General features: G+C 42.9%; 1 protein-coding gene across 1 annotated transcript in view; it reads left to right on the top strand.

The window, feature by feature from the left end:
- Window positions 1-18,586, top strand: part of LOC308095616 (glutamate receptor ionotropic, kainate 5-like) — a gene marked incomplete at its 3' end in the record, with an annotated part of 85,832 nt that overhangs the window by 62,753 nt on the left and 4,493 nt on the right. Inside the window, 3 exon segments of the mRNA XM_080442667.1 lie at window positions 1,332-1,497; window positions 2,395-2,620; window positions 14,245-14,373. Of these exon segments, the coding sequence (XP_080298793.1) occupies window positions 1,332-1,497; window positions 2,395-2,620; window positions 14,245-14,373 (521 nt within the window).

The raw sequence follows: 18,586 nt of genomic DNA, 5'->3' as shown, positions 1-18,586 counted from the left end.
ACTGCCAGTAGACAGATGGTGAAGTATCTCTCTGGTGATACTAATAATGGCCATCCTCTCCTCTCCTCTCCTGTCTTCCTCCGTCCATGAGCTCCAGTGTGTGCAGGTAGACAGATGGTAGAGTGATAGTGAGAGGGCTGGAGGGACTATCAGTTTCTCCCTGTGACAGTACAGTCATGCGTCTGCCAACCTCGCCAAGCACTTGCCCCCATAAAACCCCATAATGACATATAGGCAACAGAGTCTGTCTGTCTGTCTGTCTGTCTGTCTGTCTGTCTGTCTGTCTGTCTGTCTGTCTGTCTGTCTGTCTGTCTGTCTGTCTGTCTGTCTGTCTGTCTTATCCGTCTGTCTGGGTACATGTGTGGCTCATTGCCTGGATGCCTTGACCGGCTGGCTGGCTGGCTGGCGAGCAACCTGTTTCTCTGTCAGGCCGTCTTGGCTTTCAGACTGTGTCTGGTTGTCTTTCTGCCTTCCTGGCTGACTGTCTCTGTCTGTTTTGTCTGGCTGCCGGGAAATGATATAGGAGGGGAAAAAATGTCATATTGACTCCTGCAATTTCCAAGCCGTTAGAGGCTGCAATTTTCCCCCATCAAAGCTGTTATAGATAGCATCCTAAACTACTGACCTGCTGGCAAGGCTTTTCTTGTCTGCCCCCCACCCCGCTCCCTCCCAGCCTAAACCGCCTCGCTGGGCCCCCGATTTTCTTTTGATTAGAATCTCCTACATAGCTAACCTGCCAGCCTTTCATACCTCCCTCCCTCCTTCCCACCATCCCCTCCTCTCTCTCTCTTCTCCAACCACAGCTAAATCTTGTAACCTCCCCTGCCTTCACTCCCAAATCTCTTCATCTAACATCATACAGTAACTGCACATTGTGAATAAAGGCTTGCAGGTTAGAATGCATGGACAGTACGCAGCAAGATCTGGAAACCCTATATATATACTTAGTTGACCGTGGCCTCCCCATGGCTCTATGATACATAAATCTTCTCTTCTGGTGGTCCCTGGCAAAACAACTTTTTCAGATGGAGCCCACGGCCAAATACATAACAATTTGGGGTCCTTGACTTGAAAAAGTTTGAGAACCACTGCTCTACAGCAAATGTCTTTGCGGACAGTAGCTGATCTACAGGCTCACAACGTGTCACGTTGCGATGCGTTGTGAGCTTGTAGATGAGCTATTTTTTGCTGAATTTCTGCCCCAGAATACTGGATATTATTTACAGTGAAAAATGTGTTGATGTGCTCTTGAGCGAGGCTTTTCTGACCCCTCTCTCCCAACTGTCTCTGTGTCTTTCTCTCTCTCTCTATCTCTCTGTCTCTCCATCCAGGTGGGCGTTCACATTGATAATAATCTCTTCGTACACGGCCAACCTGGCAGCCTTCCTGACAGTCCAGAGGATGGAGTCTCCCATCGAGTCACCGGACGACCTGGCCGACCAGACCAACATCCAGTATGGAACCATCCACGGAGGCTCCACCATGACATTCTTCATGGTGAGACACGGAGCGTGTGTGTGTGTGTGTGTGTGTGTGTGTGTGTGTGTGTGTGTGTGTGTGTGTGTGTGTGTGTATGTAAATACACACACACACAGACAGTCACTGCCAACCCCAAACTACTGACATGCACGTCTCACTATACAGCGACAACCCCCCCCCCTCCTGGCTTCCCACCCGCAGACAGGACCAATTGTCTTCACTGGCGTGAGAACAATGCTTTGTGTATGAATATTTCAGACACATTATATTGTATCTCTTTCTACACACACACACACACGCACACGCACACACACGCACACACACACACACACACACACACACACACACACACACACACACACACACACACACACACACACACACACACACACACACACACACACACACACACAATCCCCAGCCCAGCCCCACAAGCCATATTTAACTGTTTTTTTGCTCTCTAAAGCACTTTGCTACAAAGCTGTTTTGTTAAAAGCACTCTAAATAAATAAATCACCCTGGGATTTGCTTATATTTTCTCAATTTCTGAGTTATTCTTCCTCCACTCTTGCCTGTGCTTTGACTTACAGACAAGACAATGTACATACATAAAGTCATATACATAATCAGACACATTTATAGTAATACAAAAACAACGACAAAAATAAAGAACAAAAGATAGTAATCAAGTGGTAAAAGCTTCTGAAATGGGGGAAGGGGGCGGACCAAGCAATACCCCTAGCACGGATACCACCACCCCGATGCGAGGAGGTTCATTGTTCAGTTTCTAACTTGCAAATATGTGCGCCAATGGTTCCACATGTGCGCCAATGGTTTAGAGCAGAACCTGACATGTATGTGTGTGTGTGTGTGTGTTGACAGAAATCAAAGTCTCTCCTCTCTCCTCATATCCAGAACTCACGGTACCAGACCTACCAGCGCATGTGGAACTACATGCACTCCAAGCAGCCCAGTGTGTTTGTGAAGAGCACAGCGGAAGGCATCGCCAGGGTGCTCAACTCCAAGTACGCCTTCCTGATGGAGAGCACCATGAACGAGTACCACCGCCGCAAGAACTGCAACCTCACGCAGATAGGAGGCCTGCTGGACACCAAGGGATATGGCATCGGCATGCCACTAGGTGAGTGTGTATGTGTGTGTGTGTGTGTGTGTGTGTGTGTGTGTGTGTGTGTGTGTGTGTGTGTGTGTGTGTTTCCCTTCTCTGAGAATCTATGTTGGGAATGTCCTGTGGGAAAGAGTTCCAGAGGCGCTGGGCATAACGGTGGAAGGCTCTCTAGACACCATGGTAGTCAAGTGGGCAGATGGTGTAGAGCAGCGGTTCCCAAAGACCCAAAAGGGAAATGAGGCGTTTGCCCAGAGACTCAAACTAGTGGAAATGTGTTTGTTTATGGAAATGATTTGATTTATTTTATTTTATTCACGAAATACTTTTAGTTGAAATAATATATATATTTTTGTGATGGAAACGGGAAAAAAGGGATATTTACTCCCATGAAAATTCCCACTGTTTGGGAAACAGTGCTCTAGACCCCATGGTAGCCAAGCGGGCAGATGGTGTAGTGAGTTGAATGGCAGAAGAGGATCGGAGAGTATGGGAGGGTGTGTAACACAGTAATACAGATGTGTGTCGGTGTGTGTGTTTAAGTGAGTGAGTGAGTGCGTGTGTGAGTGCGTGTGTGCGTGTCTAATGGAGGGGTAAAATGGAGGGCATCATGACTGAGTTCAGTTGATGCCGCAACGTCAGGAGGCTGGTGTGACACCTTACTGTGACACTACCTGGGGACATGCCACAGGCATGCCACTGGCTTTCAGGAAGGCTGCAGGAAATGCTAGAGAGAGGTACAATACAACAGTGATTCTCTTTTTTTTTTTTTTCAAGGACCCCCAGTTTTATATGCATTAGCACACAGTCCCCTTTCAATCAGATTTTTCTTTGTTACTCTGCGACCCCAATCTAGACTGTAAAATCCTCTAACTCTGAACGTTGAGACCCATAAGAGTCCATTTTGATCTAAATTATCAATCATTTAGCTGGGGACCCCCTGGAACCCCCTCAAATATGCCTTGGGGTCCCTGGACCCTGGACCCCACGCTGAGAAACGGTGCACTAGAGGACAGAGGTACGGCATAATTAGTAGAGTCAGGCAAGTCTAGGTCTGGTCTAAGTTTGAATTCTGCCAGTGTCTTCCCACTCTGTGCCTCCCTCGCACACAGCCAAACACGGTTTGTGTGAGTTGAGAATAAACAGAGCGAATGCTGTGTGATCTATGTGAGACACACTCTATAAAACACAGCACTCCTACAGAGATGAGAAGATCAGGCAAAGCCTTCAGGGGAGCAGGAGGAAGAGAAGGGAAATGAATAAATGAACTATTCTCTGTCTCGCGGTGCTAAAGAAACACCCATCCATTTTCATATTTTACTCAAATCTGACGGTTGCAGACTGCAGGCTGCAGTTGGCCAGTTAGCATTTTGTCTGCTGAGGACTTGAGCATCACCTAGTACAGAATAAAACTACCATGTTTGAGTTAATGATGGCAGGCTTCCTCCCCCTTTTGTTTAATGAAACTCTCCAAAGTAAACTTTCCAGCCTGGAAGAAAAATGAGTGAGGCATAGAATTGTTCAGTCAGTCTCTCTCATCAAGATGAAAACGATTTTATTGCAATGATTGCATTGTATTTGGCTTCCGACTGCCAAATACAATGCAATCATTGCAATAACATGGTCTGTGTGAACGAGAGGGAGGACAGTGGAACAGTGAGAAGGAGAGGTGGCGAAGGTGAAGGAGTTTAAAATACCTATCCAATGTAATGGGGAGTGTGGAAGAGAGGTGAAGAAGAGAGTGCAGGCAGGGTGGAACGGATGGAGGAAAGTGTCAGGAGTGATTTGTGACAGAAGGGTACCAGCAAGGGACGTATAAGATGGTAGTAGTGAGACCAGCCATGCTGTACAGCGTGGGAATGTTGACACCGACGAAAAGACAGGAGGCGGAGCTGGAGGTGGCAGAATTGTGGATCCTACAATTCTCATTAGGAGGGACAAGATCAGAAATTACTACAGTAGAGGATCAGCCCGGGTTTGAAGGTTTGGGTATAAAGCAAGAGAGGCGATGTTGAGATGGTTTGGACATGTGCAGGGGAGGGATGAGGCGTACATTGGGAGAAGGATGCTGAGGATGGAGCTTCCAGGTAAGAAGAAGAAGAAGAAGAAGAGGAAGAATAACAGGAAGATTGCATTGTATTTGGCGGTGTGACTATATGCAAACATGACACAGACTCTGAGATCACAAACCTGGAACAGAGCCTATACGCAGTTATTACAGTACATGGACATGATAGAGCATAAAGCAAAAGATACATAAACATTAAAAGAATATGAATATACTTATGAAGCTACATTGAATGACATGCTGACATAGTGAAAACGATGCTACTATAGGAGGCTGGGGAGGGGGAGGTGGTTTTGACATTGACAAGCTGTCATTTGTGGTAGCAGCAAGAGACGTTGAGCATATTATACGTAAGAGTGAACGACTGAACCATTAGGATCGTGGCCGTATGTGATTGGAGGGTGTACTGTATGAGTGTGGGACCGGCTCGATGTCCGTGCCTGCCTGAAATACTGCAGTGCTCCATTTGAGAAATGGAGGGGTTGACAGAACAGAACACAGGATAAAGAAAGGCGATTGTAGTAAGAGCACCAGATTATTAAGAATTCATGCAGGGGTCGATTTTGTATAGTGGTTTAGATGCTGGCCTCCACAACCACATGTTCAAAGATTCCCGCCAGAGACAGTCTCTCCTGTGTCTCCTCGTACACTCTCTCCCCTTCTCAGATTTCCTACTATCTGTCTCATCAAACATACGAGGGGATTGACCATTTCTCTTTAAACTATAGTGTGAAGTGGTATTGCGTGTGTGGGTTTTGGTGTGTTGTTCTTGTTGCTCTGTATGCATCACAGTCTCTCTGCCTTCATCTGCTAGCTCAGATAGTATGTGTATTTCTGGCCGCAGGCCAAATCCCTTTTTAACCCCCCCCCCCCCCCCCACCCCCTTTATTTTTGCAGGAAATTCTTCAGTTCTTCATCATGGGAGCTAATTTAGCATTCTTACTTCAACTTCCTTTCTACCTCCCTTGTTTTCCTGATAAAAAAAACCTGCCAGCGGTCACGTCTCCTCATCCTGTCTGCAAGTCATGTCGGAACAAATATCTTGAATTCTTCAGCACCCTCGCTCAGTGGTGACGAAAATCAGCTGAGAAGGGACAGGGGCTGACATGGGGCTCCTCATGTCAGCCTCTTTATAAATGTTATTGTTTAATGAAAGTGTGAAGGTGCCATCGTGGGGACCTTCGCCTGTTGTAGATAAACCTCCCTTTGTTTCTGTGTTACCGCAGCCAAGCCGTCACATGTCTTGCTTCCGTCCTCCTCACCTCATTTTCTGCTTATTTCCTTCCTCGCCTTCCTCTCTTGCCTCCTTTATTTACCTCTAACCAACCACCTCATTTTGGGAGGAAATTCTTCAATATGCCTCTGATCACAGTGTTTCCCTGCTGTCTGTCAGTGCTGCTGGCTGAATTTAACATCAAACCAACCGGCTGCGATTGATAGTTCATTTCATCAGCGCCTGGGGGAAATTAGCATGAGGGTCAATGTTATCTAGCCTTAGAGCGGTGCACACCGTCACAAATCACGCTCGCGCGAACACACACACACACACACACACACACACACACACACACACACACACACACACACACACACACACACACACACACACACACACACACACACACACACACACACACACACACACACCCACACACACATGATAAGGTAATAATATGGGAACACACACAACTCACAAATGTAGGTACACAAATGACAAATCTACGCATAAATTGCATGAAAAGTGCATATGGCATTTTATTTATGGGCGCCATTCAGAGCACTCAAGGACAACTTACAAGACATAGTTAAAAGCCAGCAGCAATATATCAGGACATCATCCAATCAAACAAAGCAATGATATACATTAAGTTAATACAATACAGGTAGATAAATATAAAATCGTCCTTCAGTGCAAAGCTCAATGTGAGTGTTTAGTTTAGAGTCAGGATCAGACTGAATATGCCAGTTTGAACAGGTGCGTTATGAGAGAGAGAAATCATAGTCCTAGAGAGTTTATAAGAAAACCTCACCGTTTACATTATATACAATCAGAATTTACTAGTCCATACCCGGTCGACGCATCCGTGGGGGGATATGCGCACATGATCTGGCAACCCGGGAGGCAGTTCGTCCCATAGCTGGGCAGCCCCGTAACCATGGCGACATTCTTTTACACAAAAACGCTAATAAACAGCTGAGATTTGGTGCAATCGAAAAACGGGCTTCGCAGTTACGTGCACAAGCCACTGAGGAGAACCGGGCAGACAGTTTTGGTCTCACCACCACCACAGAGGTTTCTCAAATTATAGGAGGATTAGTGTCAAAAACAAAAACTAAAACATAAAATATATATGCATGAATATACGTTATGAAGGGCCTTAAGAGTGAGAAGTAGAATCTTGAAATCCATTCAGTGTTTAACAAGGAGCCAATGAAGTTGCTGAAGAACAGGAGTAATGGAAGGAGTTCTGGTACGATACGGACAGCTGCATTCTGGACCTTTCGAAATACATGATGACACTTGACAGGAAAACCAAAGAGAATAGATTTGCAATAGTCAATACGGGATCAGAGTGTGAATGAGAATGGCGGTGCTGTAAGGTGCAAGCCACGGGCAAAGAAGATTAATATTGCATAGGTTGAAGTACAGTATGCAAACCGAGTAACACTGTTGATGTGTGCTTCAAAAGATAGTTGATGTGTGCTTCAAAAGATAAAGAGTCTGTTTGTCAAAAGATGACAAACAGACTCTTAACCTGAATGGAAGGAGGAACTATGGAATTGTTAAATGTCAGAGAAAAACTGTCAGGTTTAGCCAAAGTACATTTAATACCTATGAGGAGAACCTCAGTTTTATCACTAATTAAGTTTGAGAAACTTGTATGAGAAACATTCAATATCCAGTTGGCAGTCAGAAAGGTGGATAGACAGAGCTGGGTCATCTGTGTAGCAGTGAAATTGAATGCAGAATTTCCTGCAAATATGGCCAAGCGGTAGAAGGTAAATAATAAATAGGAGGGAGCCCAAAACAGAGATCCGGGGAACTCCTCTAGTAACTGGAATGGAAAAGGGACATTTTTAAATTGGTCAAACTGAGTGCTAGAATCAAGAGGGATGCTACAGTTATGATCTAAATCATTCAAGAGAGGTGCCAATCATTCCAGTGGAAGCGAATCTCTCAAAGACCATGTTACAGTATGTGAGGTGGTATCAAAAGGCTCCACTCAGATCAAGAAGGACAAGTATGGTTAAAAGCCCTGAGTCAGCTACCATCAACCAGTCATCACTGATTTTCACCAACAGACTGCTATCAGTCAGGTGAGCATTGTACCTGAGGTGCAACTGTTCTTTTTCTGGTATTTAAAATACCTAAATATCCAAATTGTTCAGCCAGGTTTCTTGAGATTTTGAGTTTTTGCAGCTGTTTTCAGAGATGAGGGGTAAAGACCAGAAGAAAGGGATGAATGTACCGTATGATTGAAATTAGACCGGATATTTCAGCAACAGTTTGAAACTTGATAGTGAAGAGGAATGTAGAAAAGCGAAAAAAGTGAACTGTGTAGTATTGTTTGAAGAAATCAACTGTTGGTGAACGTTTTCAATATCAGCATTAGAAAATGTCATGAATGTGTTACACTGTGCAACTGATTACAGCTGAGGTGCAAGAGTGTCTGCTGGCTGTGAAATATTGTTTACCGTGGAAAACAGGGCTCTTGTGCTCCCTTTGCCAGACCAAATAAAATTTCCATAATAGGTAGATTTAGCTGTGGAAAGACATCCTTATAATGAATGTGTACATGTCTTTATGGATAACAAGGCCAGACTTCATTGAGATGCAAGCCAAGGGGCAGAGTGGTTAAAGGAGACAGACGCAAAGTAGCAGATCTTCAAGCTCACAACTCTGAGCCCCAGAATAGGGTGCTAGGGTGCCCGTGGTTAAAGGAGCACGGGCATTTAAAAGACTATTACTTCCTAGTCTTTTAAATGCTCTTGCTCCTTTAATCCTTATTGTAATGAGATACCAGGGCATCTGAGTTGGATAATTGCCTTTGATGGTGAGGCTATCAATTCCACTAGAAAGAGCAGATAATTCAATATTCTTAATGTTCCAGAATGAGATGGAATGTGTTAAATTGACATTAAAGGATACCAACTTGTGGTGGGAAATGGGCAGATCAAATGCAGTGCAATTAAGAGTAGCACCAGAGCAGCAAATCAGGTCAAGAAAGTGATCATTAACACACAGAGATTAATACTTTTATGTACAAGATATAACTTCACACACGCACGCACGCAGCATGCTACAATCGCACATCCCCCATCTGTTTACCACATCGTCTCCAATTAAGTAATTCTTTCATGTCTTATCTTACATGCATTCAAAGTAAATCAAAAACATCCAATACTACAAAACAACAGAAATCATGATAAAAGTACAGCTCCCAGACATGTTTCTTTTCATTCCAAATTAGATTTTTTTTCCACTACAACCAGCAAACCATCTATTTTAAATAAACATCATAGTGCCTTGTATTGTGAAAAGAAATCACTTAAAATACATATCCTTTTAGTATGTAGCGGATGCTTTCAACCAGAGTAACTTATAATGAGTGAGCAGGACATTTTATCACTTCAGGACCCCACTGTTCTAAATGTTTTGGGGCAGCTATAGCTGAGTCTGACAGTCGGAAGTTCACCCGGTTCCCTATGCTCTCCTAGTCTATGCGTCGGAAGTGTCCCTGAGCAAGCCATCTGCTGGATGAATCAGTAAAAGTAATTCCCCCGCCCCCCTGGGACCAGGAAATACTCCCTTTCCTTTCCATTTTGTATGAACATTGCACAAGTTGCCCACACGTTGACCTACCAAGTCTAATTCCTTCTTGTATGTGCAAACGTACTCTGCCAATGAACCGATTCCGTTGCTGATTCCCTATGGTTCAAGAGGTGGGCGTGTTAACCGCTACAGCCTCACCAGGCAGAAAATCCATACTTCTGTTGCACCCATCCCAGATCTGTGACTTATAGTGCAGCAGTTACATGCAGTGCAGTGTGACGTTACATGTCCTGTTGACCATAAAGAGACAACAGTCAGTGCTTAAGGGCTTACTGTGTTATTTGGCTGCTGTTATGAACAGACAACATTTCTTCGAAAATCTCTTTAGTCCGTTTAAATTTGCCTCATTGATCTCTGTGCTGCCGAATAAATGCAGGTGGGATTAGTTTTAAGCTGTGCATAATTTGAGTCCATTTGGACGGCTTCCCGGACCGGAACTCATCTCTGAGCTTAGGAAGATCTTCGACGGAAACATGAAAATTGAATAATTTAAAAGCGACAATGCGGCAGTATCGTATAATGTTTGGTTTGGGAAACGGAGCAATTACGGATTACTCGAGTGCATATTTCACAAACACATGGAGGGAAACTCACTCTGGCGGATGTCTGATTAGAAAACTAATTCATACTACTTTGGCCTTCATTCCTTTGAACATTTTTTTTTGTATTTTTTATAATTTATGTAACTTTTGACTCCAGGCTTTTCTACTGTTAGTTTGTACAGTGGTGTCAGTGTGTGAATGTAAACTAAGGAGCCGCAGTCAAGGTTCCTAGTCAATTCAATCACTGAAATCCTTTTTGATGTTGTGCTAATGTACAGTAAGTTAAACAAATCAATAATGTGCTAGTTAGGTTGTAATTGTTTTGCTGCAGGCTAAACACATTTTCATGATCAAGCTGCCTGACATTACAGCCAGTGTTATGTACGCTAGTTGGACAGAAAACGTAATAGTCACCATATGTGTAATAACAAGCAACATAGCAACAGAACAAAAAGCAGTATTATACTACCCTATTCCATTACTTGCATAATATTATACTAATAAAGAGATTTTTTTTAAAGATAGCAATGCTGTATACATTTATCTTTTGCACATTGCGCCTCCTCTTTCCTCTTTCCTGGAGGGATGAAACTGGGTTGGCCTAAACTTTTTTTCCCCCTCATCCATTTTGTGGTGATTTGGCACTGGAGCATCTAATATAGTACACATCCCCTAATCTTGCAGTAGCCAGACGATTAAATACATAGATCTAACCACAGAAATAACTGCAGAATATGTCTATGAAACTCTGTATTCACAGTATGAATTATGGTTTGTTTGGTGGCATTTCGCAATTGCAATTGCCCTTTTCCGCCTAACTAGATTTCCTGCCATTTTGCATGCGTTTAGCAATTTTCTTTTTTTTATCAAAAACTCATACAAATTGCTACACATTATCTTCAAGATTTTGTGAGGTTTATTAAAAAAAAAAAAAAAAATGCATCCTCCGATTGACCAAATTAGCTACATAATCTTCATTCAACTATGAACCTCAAACAGGTTTGCCTGTAATTGACTTCCAAAATTTGTTTGAAGGAGTGGGAGTTTCTTACCAAAAATGCCATATATCATGAACGCAACATGCAATCAACCCATAATTAGAATCACATGTTGAGGGACCTTGATAGAGCGCACCTCGAACAGCACTTTCACTTCCACCCATAAGGGACAAATGCAAAAAGGTGTACCGTATGTCATAGAAACGTTATTTCCCGCCGTGGCTTCCTCGGGTCCTGACAGCTGCAACCCACGACTTACACATCCCTGGGTAGTCCTCCCCGCCCTGGCGGAGATATGCGCCCCTTTCTAGTCTACTCTTCATCTTCTTTGGATCACAGAATGTACTGATCATCACACAGTGTACTGGGAACTGAGGCTTAATCAGAGGCTGCACTCGTAAATGTAAATATATTCTCTGTGAGCCGCACTCTGCCTCACAATGATGCCAAGAGAATTTCCCGCGGAGGACATGATGAGTTCAGTCCCATAAATTCAATTCAAAAAGCCGTTCCCAACAGAAGCGATGCCTTTCCCCTCTCATCTGTCTCAGATTAGTGCGTTTGGGTCCGGGGGGCCAACCCAATTATCTTTGGTTTGTCTCGTTGACATCATCACACTGTCCACAGTACACACAGTCAAATCCTTAGTGTTATTTTAAATCAATGCAAATGTAACCACATAGACATTTGGTTCAGTGTTCAATATGCTGGCGGTGTGTGTGTGTGTGTGTGTGTGTGTGTGTGTGTGTGTGTGTGTGTGTGTGTGTGTGTGTGTGTGTGTGTGTGTGTGTGTGTGTGTGTGTGTGTGTGTGTGTGTGTGTGTGTGTGTGTGTGTGTGTGTGTGTGTGTGTGTGTGTGTGTGTGTGTGTGTTCTGCTACTTTTAAAACACATGCATATCCTTGTGAAAGATTAAGACTGATATGCTTATACACAATTTATCACAATTATTACATATTAACAATTTAATTAAAAAGATCTATGTTAACCACATTAACCCTGGTGTCCCTATTTTGGGAAAATCTGTCAAAACTTGTCAAAGGTTCATAACAGTCGCATTGTGAACTTGGTTTCCTGTCTCTCCTATCTGTGTGTGTGTATAATGTATTATATATAGAACATGCAGGTCAAATGACCCAGTCTGATTGGTTGGTGTGGTGTAATAATAACCATGTGTCATGGCTATCAAGTTTAATATCTCTATGCAGTTCTATATCACTCTGCAGCTAAGGAAAGAAACTCTAGTCTATAAACTGTATGTCAAGATGAAATCCAAAAGAATTAACATTTAAGCCTAATATGTTGCTCTATCCATTCCTCCATATCTAAGCCTGGATGGGTGGATGACTAAGTATGGAGGTTTAACTATGGAGAAGTGGATTGGACAAAGCATGTCTCTGGGAAGAAATCCACCTTTAAAAAACCCCAAAATGAAAACCTAACCTTGTTTAGGTTTTTCGCATCACGCTGCTGTCACATAGATATGTGGCAGTCCCATTGAAAACAATTGAAAATATATGCTGGGCTCAGGACTGCTGCAGACTGGCTGCGGACCCCCATCTGAAAATATTTTGCGGCAGGGACCTCCAGAAGCAAAGACCTGAGTTAAAAAATATAAATATTCAAAGATTTGCACAAATGTTCACGATTTTTTCAAACATAGCAGATCTGCTATGTGTTTTAGGAGTTTATGTCTTCCCCCTCTGTACGGATGTTCTATTAACTCAATTCCCACGTATCTGAGAGTGGATGTGTTGTGTTTCACCTTGGCTAAGTGTAAGCCAATGCTTACAATGGTGCCCTTCTGTATAGCAGAAGTCTGAGGAAGAATCGTGTTGCTCGAAGCATTACTATGTCTCTATTTCACTGGGTATTTTTGTATCCACTACCCATCCGATTTGGTTTTGAGATGTACATCTCTTTTTTATTGTTGTATTTCCTGTTAATGATTGGATATGCATACCTGTTCATACCTACTCATTGTTTAGTCTTTTATCTATTCATGTATATCAGGGTCAAAGTGTCAGCCTTGTGGTCACTAGTCTACTTTTCTGAAGTCTAGGCTACTACCCAGGTTGGATATGTGATCTATTCTGTTGGGTTAAAATATATTTCGTATCATTCATCCTCAGCTTCAGTTCAATAATTTTTTTCCCTTCAGAATTATTTTCACTGTCTGTCTGTCTGTCTGTCTGTCTGTCTGTCTGTCTGTCTGTCTGTCTGTCTGTCTGTCTGTCTGTCTGTCTGTCTGTCTGTCTGTTTGTTTGTCTCTATGTTATTCTGTGGTCGGTCTTTACTGGCAGGATGTGTCTATCTTACAGTGCCAGAGAACAAACAAGAGCGCAGGCGAGGAATCAATAGACACAAATAAATGACAATACTCTGTACATAGACAATTAACAATGTGGGAAGCCTCTCCATCCCATTATCGTCACCGCTGGCGTTCCCCATTTTACTCTCGTTTCCTTTGTCTTGCATTATGTGATTGCTTCCTTTGAACCCAATTCATCCTAATCCATGCCACTTCCTCTGCTTTCTATCACTCTCTTCCTCTCTTTCTTTCCCTCTTGTCTGCTTTCATCTGCCTCTCTACCTTCTCTCTCTGGAGGCAGATAGAAGCGTCAGTCGGCCAATTAGGACAGTGATGTTCACCTGCCACCCATTAAATCACCCCCTGTATGCGCCCTTATGTGTATCAGCACGCAGTAACATCTAATAATAAAAAATTAAACTCTTGAGAGTTGAAAGATTGACCTGAATGGGTGTTGGACATTTTGCTGTGTGGACTGAAATGAGGTGAAGACTCTTGTTATGTTTGGTTGTGTTGTGCGGTTGTTAAAAGCGAATGGCTGCACTCTCTCCCCTCCATTCTCTTTGTTTTGACATCAAATAACAAGACACAAATAACAAGGCTCAACTTACACTCATTTTCTATTCCCCCTGCGCCCTCTTAGTTGTGCACTGGTGTTTTGGACGCCGAAAATAGCAGATCTATAAGCTATGGTTTGTGCTGCAATGCGTTGTGAGCTTGTAGATCTGCTATTTTAGAAGTGCGACACGGCGCACAACTATGTATGAAACAGTCATGACACTCTCTCCCCCAGTCTGGTCTGTGGGGAGAAAAAAGTGTGTGTGTAATAACAACTTCTCTCTCTCTCTCTCTCTCTCTCTCTCTCTCTCTCTCTCTCCCCTCTTTGTGCAGGTTCTCCATACAGAGATGAGATCACCCTGGGCATTCTCCAGCTCCAGGAGAACAACAGGCTAGAGATCCTGAAGAGGAGGTGGTGGGAGGGGGGGCAGTGTCCCAAAGAGGAGGACCATCGAGCCAAAGGTGGGTTTCCTCACACCTTCAGCACTGAAACCCACACCTGCACCTGCACCACCACGATTAGATATCACTAGCTACCATTTGTATTGATGGAGGGCAGTCAGTGCCAGGAGTAGTGATGTAACATGATATAATGCTTAATACTAACAGGTATAATATGCTAACATTATTGCCAGAGCTTAAATCAAATACCACCGAAGTGGAAAAAGCGCCACTCCAAAATAAAGGATGCAAGACTGGCTCAGATACAAATTCTCATTTATTGAGAACGCTTATGCGTTTCGGCTTTAGCCTTCCTCAGAGCAGATTAAAAAGTGAGAGCTGAAATTCAAAATAGGTCAGTGCCATGGAAGCCTTGTTCGTGTCGGTCCGTTTATGACACTGGCACTGGTGTGTTTTAATAAGTCGTGCTCAAAGAATGAGAATGAATTTCTGAAATTTGGACTGGAAAACCTTACAGCTGCCATTCCTATCATCTGCTCAATGCATTTCATTACTTTCACGTACTTTAGTGGCATGAATGACAAACGGAAACAACATGGATTACAGTACACTGTAATATCAAAATGTACATTTTCAAACCCAGCCAGCAATAATTTAAACCACTCAATGTAATTCTCTATGTTGGAGGTGTTCTCTGGTGATGCTTTTATGGGCTGTGGGTTGACAGTGTCCTTTTTAGTAATGAACTAGTCTCTCAAGCCACACTATCTCTTCTACAACTTTTGAATGCTACAGGGTCTGTAATTCCGCCTTGTCTGCTCTTCGCACTGGAGGGTATATTCGACCAATTCCAGTACAGTGTTCGCAAGAAAGTCTTTTAAAATATCTTTAAAATATGTATATTTTGGAATTTCCCTTCCTGCTAAGCTGCTAGCTATCTGGGCTTTGACTAAATTAGTTTCCAATAGGAGTTATTTACGCATCTGCACAAGCGAAAAGGAAGTGAGGGAAGGCAGGACATCCACTTTATTGTCTCCGCCAGGCCGAAAGGCATGGCGAGAGAGTATGTTTTACCCCCTGTGAGTAATTAACTAGACGCGTCGCAATTCTGGGAAATTGCAAAGTGTGGTTGCGCCGACGCCGGTCGGGGGTCGCCACCGGGACTCGAGTGATACGCCGGGAGGAATACCCTCGGAGGCCGCGCGATGTGCGATTCTAATTCTGTGCCGATCGGATCCCGCGTTCGTGATACGTGCCGTTTCGATTTTAAGAAATAGGCCCTTCCCACTAAAGAAATAGGCCCCTCCCACAAATGTAACGTCACTCCTTTTTGGTAAAACGGGCCCCTCCCACTAACTTTGGAAGCCAATTACGGACGAGCGGTAAGGACTATCAAAATGCTGTTTGGTTAGGTTTATTGCATGGGTCCATAGATCACGTGTACCGATTTTTGTGAGATTTGGAAAAAATCTGTAGGAAAAGGTGCAAAAAGTGTGTTTTGAAGAAAATTCAAAATGGCGGAAAATGTATGCTAACGCAAATGGGCGTGGCCTATATGGGTAGATGTGTCGTGACCCAAGGAATCCAGGGAAAAAAACATTTTGATTTTACGACCTACGGTTCAAGAGTTATAGGCCAAAACGTAAAGGGGGCTGTTATAGCGCCACCATGAGGCCGACTGGTGTAACATTTTGTATAATAATTTTGCACTAAATTATAAACCTCCCCTGCAAGTCTTGTAACTCTAGCCCTTACAGTTTCTGAGAAAAAAATACTTGAATGGGCGTTTTTTCATTTTCCCATTAAAGTGGATGGGGCAATTTAATGCACTAATAAATCAATATCAATTAAACTATGTAACCAATGTCTTAGAAAAGTACAAGCGCACGATTCCCGGTGAAGCCGGTCATTTTGACATATAGCACAAAATTGGGGGGAAAAAAGTGTGGGAGGAGATCCATTCCAAAATAAAGTTTATCTATAATAAAGAAATAAAGTAGGTAGAGTACTATAGTCTGGTTGCCCTGTTAGGGCAACCACACTAACTACTTATGGCCTAATTCATACTTAGTCGTACAAAAGTGTAGTGCGAAAATAGCCGATCTACAATCTCACAATGCGACACGATATGACCTTGTAGATGTGTTATTTTCGCTCTTTCTTAATTTTTTGGGAAAATTCTTATCAATTTCCGCCTACAATTTCACACCCAATATAGGGGCGCCAGGTTTAACAAGTTGTTAAACAAGTGCACTCATTAATTGCATCTTACATCTCTGCGTCTCTGTATTGTGATCTTGACCTTTGAAAGTTTTGATCCAAATAACCATCTATCAGTTACCGATCCAATGGTAACCATCTCTTCAGGACAGCCTGCTGAGCATTCCCACCAAGTTTCATGAAAATCTGCCCATCCATCTTTTTAACAAGCAGACAGGAGGATATCCCCCCATCTCTCGATAAGAGACATGGGGGATGAGAAAGAGGATAATGCAAGGGTGGGAAATGTGAGAGTGGTATTCTAGCCTGTTGTTTGGTAAAGGTTGCAGCGTATCATCCCTGTGGTACTCGATGTTCTGTGAGCAGATGAGAGAGGTGGCTGTTGGGTAAATCAGCACCGGGATCGCTAAGGGAGAACAAACTGAGATTCAGTCTAAAGGTGTTCCCACTATTGATGTCTGGTCCTCTCTCTCTCCTGTGTCTGCTTCTTGTGTGTGTATGTTTGCCTCTTGGCTTGCTGACTCTATAACTTCATTGCGTCATGTGTCTTTGTTTCTCTTTGTACCTTTATCGCACTTCCTGTCTTTGTACCTTCTTGTTCCTGACACACTTGCTGTCCGTCTCTGCCTTTCTTTGTCTTTGACTTTTTTTCAGTGTCTGTTCTCTTCGTCTCCCACTCTTTCTCTTGTTTCTGACTTCACAAAATCTGCTAAGAAATTCGGTATAGTGGGAAACAAAATGAGGGTCCCAAGGATAGACTCCTGGGGGACCACACAGTATATTGGGTTTAAGTGGTTAACTGCATTTGTTATTTTCTCCTGAGATAATTTCCCATCATCTGCTCTTGGCGGTCTGTTTGAGGTGCCATAGATTCAGTGTTGATGACTCTGCTACTCCTGCACAAAGAGAAGAGAAGTTTTTGCTCTTGGGAGAAATTACGTTTCTGAGTCTTTTCTTCCATGACACTACGAGCATTACCAGTAGGTGTTTTGGCTGAGCACAGCACACTGCTCTTAAAGGTAATAAAAAAAGATAATTTGGTCATGATTGACCAAAATCCGGAAAATACCAAACGTCCCACCACGCTGTTGACTACACATTTCACGGCGGTTCTCCCAAAATAACGCCCTATGGCTATATCTTTGTGTCTGCCTCTCTTACTCATTATGTTAATTACTCAGTTTTCTTCTCTTCTCTGTCTCTCTCTATCTCTTTGTGTCTTCGTCTACTGATTCTCCATGTCTCGATCCATGACTTTGACAAATTAAGCAGTGAAGTGAAGGAAAAAAACATAATTAAATTGACTAATGTACAATCAATGTGATAATTTTCATGTTGATTTGATTTGTTCTTTTTATTTTATTAATTTGAGGAGTTTCATTCCAGAATGGATTATCCAGCAAAGAATAAAAATGATAAAAAACGTTTTGTTATAAATTATGAGCAATGGAAAGGTAATGGCTTCCTGTTAGTTATGTTACAGTATGTATGAAGTGCGCTGTTAAGGGCCAAATGCACTTCGGACACGTAAGCAGTGTTCCCCTTAAAAATGTGAATTCTCAGACAGACACACACTGTGCTGCCAGTTTGGCTCTTTATTCACATGAATTTGCATTCTGCATGGGTGTGCATGAGAATAATCATTCAGGCCAGAAAGTGACCTCAGCAAGTGGCGAACTTGAAAAAGTGTAGCTCTTCAGAGAAAATGTATGAGTGCTAACATTACATGTTGTAGTCTGTTACCCACAAACCACTTAGATTTTTCAGTAGTTTGTTATAAGCCATCTGGCGAACACCATAACACCAGACCATCAACAGCGGAAGGATTTTTTCATGATACAAGCTCCATTTCATGGACCTAATCATGATCAATGATGAAAGAACTACAGCATTTCACTTTTGATTGATTGATTGAATACTTTATTAGTCAAAAATGTAAACAGCACATGGTACAGTAAGAGATTAAGGCTAAAAGCATAACACAAAAAAAGTCCTGGGGACTTGTTTCCATTGTGGTCCTATGTATTCAATCAATCAACATTGCATAACAAAT

Source organism: Gymnoscopelus braueri (assembly GCF_963280865.1).
Source record: "Gymnoscopelus braueri genome assembly, chromosome: 11".
In the NCBI taxonomy this organism is placed as follows: domain Eukaryota; kingdom Metazoa; phylum Chordata; class Actinopteri; order Myctophiformes; family Myctophidae; genus Gymnoscopelus; species Gymnoscopelus braueri.
The sequence above is the reverse complement of the archived record's forward strand: the minus strand, read 5'-3'. Positions and strand labels throughout refer to the sequence as shown.